Source organism: Salvelinus alpinus, unplaced genomic scaffold (assembly GCF_045679555.1).
Source record: "Salvelinus alpinus unplaced genomic scaffold, SLU_Salpinus.1 scaffold_82, whole genome shotgun sequence".
Lineage (NCBI taxonomy): Eukaryota > Metazoa > Chordata > Actinopteri > Salmoniformes > Salmonidae > Salvelinus > Salvelinus alpinus.
Window position 1 is genome coordinate 13,375 of NW_027256023.1, and position 5,897 is coordinate 19,271.

The 5,897-nt window shown below is 41.5% G+C and overlaps 1 protein-coding gene across 2 annotated transcripts; it reads right to left on the reverse strand.

The window, feature by feature from the left end:
• Positions 1 to 1,580: 1,580 nt before the first annotated feature.
• Positions 1,581 to 5,110, reverse strand: LOC139567221 (cation channel sperm-associated auxiliary subunit beta-like). Of its 2 annotated transcripts, XM_071388694.1 has the most exons (7): positions 4,906 to 5,110; positions 4,699 to 4,809; positions 4,404 to 4,514; positions 3,443 to 3,584; positions 2,426 to 2,526; positions 2,140 to 2,214; positions 1,581 to 2,001 (listed from the first exon to the last, which is right to left on the reverse strand). In XM_071388694.1, exons 1-7 carry the CDS (start codon positions 5,086 to 5,088, stop codon positions 1,780 to 1,782), a joined length of 945 nt encoding a protein of 314 aa, XP_071244795.1. In that variant the 5' UTR covers positions 5,089 to 5,110; the 3' UTR covers positions 1,581 to 1,779. The 2 variants fall into 2 exon arrangements, with proteins under 2 accessions (XP_071244795.1, XP_071244796.1); XM_071388695.1 differs by lacking the exon at positions 4,404 to 4,514.
• Between the last annotated feature and the right edge of the window lie 787 nt (positions 5,111 to 5,897).

Sequence of the window (5,897 nt, forward strand, 5' to 3'; positions counted from 1 at the left end):
TGGTGCAACCAGTTACCTTCAGAAGTCACATAATTAGTTAGATTTCACACAGGTAGACATGATCTCAGTATACATACACCTGTTCTGAAAGGCCCCAGAGTCTGCAACACCACTAAGCAAGGGGCACCACCAAGCAAGCAGCACCATGAAGACCAAGGAGCTCTACAAACAGGTCAGGGACAAAGTTATGGAGAAGGGTGGGGTTATAAAAAAATACCCAAAACTTTGAACATCCCACGGGGCAACATTAAATCCATTATTAAAAAAAGGAAAGAACATGGCACCACAACAAACCTGCCAAGAGAGGGCCGCCCACCAAAACTCACAGACCAGGCAAGGACGGCATTAATCAGAGGCATCAAAGAGACCAAAGATAACACAGAAGGAGCTGCAAAGCTCCACGGCGGAGATTGGAGTATCTGTCCATAGGACCACTTTAAGGCGTACACTCCACAGAGCTGGGCTTTACGGAAGAGAAAAAAACCATTGCTTAAAGAAAAAATAAGCAAACACGTTTGGTGTTCACCAAAAGGCATGTGGGAGACTCCCCAAACATATGGAAGAAGGTACTCTGGTCAGTTGAGACTAAAATGTAGCTTTTTGGCCATCAAGGAAAACGCTATGTCTGGCGCAAACCCAGCACCTCTCATCACCCAGAGAATACCATCCCCACAATGAAGCATGGTGGTGGCAGCATCATGCTGTGGGGATGTTTTTCATTGGCAGGGACTGGGAAACTGGTCAGAATTGAAGGAATGATGGATGGCGCTAAATACAGGGAAATTCTTGAGGGAAACCTGTTTCAGTCTTCCAGAGATTTGAGACTGGGACGGAGGTTCACTTTCCAGCAGGACAATGACCCTAAGCATACTGCTAAAGCAACACTCGAGTGGTTTAAGGGAAACATTTAAATGTCTTGGAATGGCCTAGTCAAAGCCCAGACCTAAATCTAATTGAGAATATGTGGTATTACTTAAAGATTGCTGTACACCAGGGGAACCCATCCAACTTGAAGGAGCTGGAGCAGTTTTGCCTTGAATAATGGGCAAAAATCCCAGTGGCTAGAAGTGCCAAGCTTATAGACACATACCCCAAGAGACTTGCATCTGTAATTGCTGCAAAAGGTGGCTCTACAAAGTATTGACTTTGGGGGGTCAATAGTTTGACTAAAAAAAACATTTGGCATTTTCAAAGTAGTAGGCATGTTGTGTAAATCAAATGATACAAACCCCCCAAAAATCTATTTTAATTCCAGGTTGTAAGGCAACAAAATAGGAAAAATGCCAAGGGGGGTGAATACTTTCGCACGCCACTGTAGCTGCTCCTATGCAGCGTTCCACTTTAATACGGGTTACTACGTACTCACAACTATGAGTGATGTGTTTTATTTATGGATCCTTCCCGACTACTCCTACAGGCCTGAGATATTATGTGATACAACCTACCAGAATATAATGTAGTAGTATCTGACAAAGTCCTAATGGCAACAAATCCTGGTTTACTTTTTGTGAAAACATTTTTTACAGTTTGTATTTGCTTTGAAAACACAGCAACAACCAATAAAACCCACTCCGAGCATGTGTTTTTCCTTTCATTTGTACCTTTTAATCTTTGCTAGTTTCTTTCAATCTTTCCCAAATACAAATTTCATAGAACACACATTTGAAAAAAGGATAAATCTGAACAATAAAAACATTTACATCTCATACTTAGGTTAAAAGGCTAAAAATGGAACGTACAACTCTATAACACACTCTTACAATGCCAAACTGTAAAATCCTACTCGTGTCCCTGTGTTGTGGTAGAGTTCTGGGTCCTGGTTGGGGAGATGGTGGGCTTGTGTTTCTTGAGGAGGGTTTTGATGCTGCTCTTGGTTGGCATGGCAACGCCGTTGTATATGAGAAGGAAGCCAACGAGCAGCAAGCCTCCCAGGATGATGGCTGCCATGTTGTTGACGAGCTGTTGGGTTGGGAACGCCAGCGGAGGCTCGTCTACGTAGATCTACCCGTATAGGAAGAGAGAGAGAGAAAGGGAGAGCGAGAAAGGAAGGAGAGAAATAGGTGAGGGCCAGAGGTTATCTTGTTCTTCCTCTTTTTTATTAGTTACTGACTTCAGTGTAAAAGCTACAGGGTTCCTCACCTGTACCTCCTCCACCAGGTCACACAACACAACTCCAGGAATGACAGAGATACGGAAGTGGAAAAGCTCAGAGCCCTGTGGAGAATAATGGTGGTCGTTGTTAGGTTGGAAAAATATTATATTTATAACATTGTCACAATGAAACCCCAGATGGAAACTGCTATTTCATAGCACAATTCGCATGACTGAAATGACAGTATTTCTATGCAGACGTATACAGATTACACTCAACTGTTTTACAATTTATGAACATGTCATATAGTCAGGGAGACTGTAGATGATTTACATAAAAGCTGATCTGCAGTCCCTCTGGGTTGTAGAGATTGTTCTCTAGACTGTCTTCAAAATATTGTCTCATCCTGTCCATGGTGGGGGTGGCATGGGTCCCTACCAACACAAAGGATGGGAAAAGACGGGTTAACAACAGAGAATGTGTGTTTCACTATAGTGCACTAAAGACCTGCCCATTAGGCAACATTATACAAGGGAAGTTATGATCACCCTTTTCTGGTTGAAATAATTTTTTCTGGTTGAAAAGATGACAGAAAATATGTATTTTTCACATTTTAAAGTTGCAATCCTAAATGGTGAAACTGCCACGTCCGTTTGTGATTTTACAAAAATAAATGTTTTTTAAATTTGTACTTTTTACCCCTTTTTCGCCCCAATTTCGTGATATCCAATTGGTAGTTAAAGTCCTGACACCCTGCCCGCTTAACTCGGAAGCCAGCCGCACCAATGTGTCGGAGGAAACACCTTACAACTGGCGACCGTGTCAGCGGGATCGAACCCGGATCTGTAGTGACGCCACTAGCACTGCAACGCAGTGCCTAAGAAAGCTGCCCCACTCGGGAGGCCCCAACAACAAAAGAAGTTACTGCAAACAAACACCGTTTTTCCCCCAACTTGGACATCATTTGGGGGACCGAGTGGCGCACCATTCTAAGACACTGCATCGCAGTGCTAGAAGCGTCACTACAGATCCGGGTTCGATCCTGGGCTGTATCACAACCGGCCATGATCGGGAGTCCCATGGGGCGGGTTAAGGAAGGGTTTGGTCGGGGTAGGCCATCATCTTAACTGACTTGACTAGTTAGATAAAGGTTCAATAAAAATTGCACACGCAATAGAACAGCAGAATATGTACTGCAAATTATATATATATATTTTTTTACACGCCTCCGTTTCATCCACAAAACAAAAACAAAAGGTGCTGGGGTCCGCAGTGGTGCTGTTTCCCCTAATGCTGATTCCATCTTTAAAATCATCCTTATATTGCAAAGCCTTCTGGGATGAGACTGACCTGTGACCTTCCAGCTGGTCCGGTTGTTGACCTCTGTGACAGTAACAAAGTAAGGAGAGCAGAGCGGGTGGTCAGCGTGGTTGGTTCTCCTCAGGAACAAGGTGATGTTGAAGTCAGTCACAGGAAACGTTAGCCTCAGCAACTACAGTACAACACAGAGGACATGGGAAAGACTAAAATACGTTTTAACCAATATACGATTTTTATATGATTTCATTCATGCTCGCAGTCGACAAGACTGTATTATGCAGAATGCACAGTTACATTAAGACAATACTTTAATATATTCCACTAAACGGTACTAAATATGAGTTTATAGCATATTCAATATTTTTTTTACTTTTTTAAAATAAATGTTACAATATTTAATGTATAGTACCAGTCAAAAGTTTGAACACACCTACTCATTCCAGGGTTTTTCTTTATTTATCTATTTTCTACATTGTAGAATAATAGTGAAGACATCAAAACTATGAAATAACACATATAGAATTTGCTTATTTAAGCTGTTCTTGCCATAATATGGACTTGGTATTTTACCAAATAAGGCTATCTTCTGTATACCACCCCTACCTTGTCACAACACAACTGATTGGCTCAAACGCATTAAGGAAAGAAATTCCACAAATTAACTTTTAACAAGGCACACCTGTTTATTGAAATGCATTCCACCTCAGGAAGCTGGTTGAGAGAATGTCAAGAGTGTGCAAAGCTGTCATCAAGGCAAATGGTGGCTACTTTGAAGAATATAAAATATATTTTGATTTGTTTAACACTTTTTTGGTTACTACATTATTCCATATGTGATATTTCATAGTTTTGATGTCTTCACTATTATTCTACAATGTAAAAAAATAACTTGAATGAGTAGACATGTCCAAACTTTTGACTGATACTGTATATGTAATTGTTTTGTTTTTGGAAGACATTGATGATTGATCACACTGATGCAGATGTGTACCCTCTGTCTGCAGTCAGAGTTGATGGCTAGAGGAGAGACTTTCAGTCTGTCTGTACAGCCACATTCCTCTGCTGACCTTTTCCCTGCACACTGCTTATACCGACCAGAGTTCTGGAGGAAGGCACACAATTTGTCACCCACAAACACTATGTATCACAGCTTACACCCAATGCGAAACACAACACAGAAGCACATATAGACACTTAGTAAAGTTACACTGCACAAACATACAAGACTTGCTCAGCTTGGAGACAAGGTAGTGCTGGCGTGTGTGAACCTTGTGACCTTTGCTCACCTTGGAGATGGGGTAGTGCTGTCTGGGGTGGGGATGACTTGGGTCAGCGTTATAGATATTGTCTGTGGTCGGGATTAAAACACCTAGTTGGGAGGGAGGCCGGTAGTTCACCTGAAGCACACACACACGCATCTCATTATCTGCACACAGGTCAACTAATAAAACATTGATCGCATGCCTGTAACCCAGTGTATCTCTATCTCTCACAGGCAGGTTGAAGAGCCTCTTGTTTTCCATGTGATCTACTGGATCCGTGTGGATCCATTCGTGGTCACTGATTGGCTGTTGGGAGACATAGACGATTTGGAGTCCCTCGGTGCAGGAGTTCTGTAGCGTGAAGGTAAAGGAGGAGGACCTACACAACAGAGAGGCTTCTGGGATGTATACCATCACTGTGGTGGTTGCCTAGGGGCAGAGGGAAAGATAACACAATGGACTTCAGACAACTGCGTTCAGCAAGGTTGGGGTTCCATTTTCATTCAGTCAAATCAGGAAGTAAACAGAAATTCCAATTCCAATTCTTTCAATGAAAAAAATGGAATTGGAATTTCAGTTAACTTCCAGAATTGAGTGAATTGAAATGGAATTGACCTATACCCTGATATACTGTATGCAACTACAAAATGTATTTATGTTATTATTCGTCTATATAGACAAACTCAAGGATGATATTTATTTTTTAATTTTTTATTTCACCTTTATTTAACCAGGTAGGCTAGTTGAGAACAAGTTCTCATTTGCAACTGCGACTTGCCCAAGATAAAGCAAAGCAATGTGACACAGACAACAACACAGAGTTACACATGGAGTAAACAATAAACAAGCCAATAACACAAACAAGTCAATGACACAGTAGAAAAAAGAAGGTCTATATACAGTGTGTGCAAAAGGCATGAGGAGGTAGGCAATAAATAGGCCATAGGAGCGAATAATTACTATTTAGCAGATTAACACTGGAGTGATACATGAGCAGATGATGATGTGCAAGTAGAGATACTGGTGTGCAAAAGAGCAGAAAAGTAAATAAAATAAAAACAGTATGGGGATGAGGTAGGTAGATGGGGTGGGCTATTTACAGATGGACTATGTACAGCTGCAGCGATCGGTTAGCTGCTCAGATAGTTGATGTTTAAAGTTGGTGAGGGAAATAAAAGTCTTTAACTGGGTGTTGTTATCGTGACCAGTGAACTGAGATAAGG

What these genes read in the sequence shown, in the direction of transcription:
- LOC139567221 (XM_071388694.1), bottom strand. Translation starts at nt 5,088, where the DNA reads ATGGTATACATCCCAGAAGCCTCTCTGTTGTGTAGGTCCTCCTCCTTT. An exon ending in GACTGCAGATCAGCTTTTAT is followed by an intron (nt 2,215 to 2,425) that starts GTAAATCATCTA and finishes TATTCTCCACAG; the next exon opens with GGCTCTGAGCTTTTCCACTT. An exon ending in ACCTGGTGGAGGAGGTACAG is followed by an intron (nt 2,002 to 2,139) that starts GTGAGGAACCCT and finishes CTATACGGGTAG; the next exon opens with ATCTACGTAGACGAGCCTCC.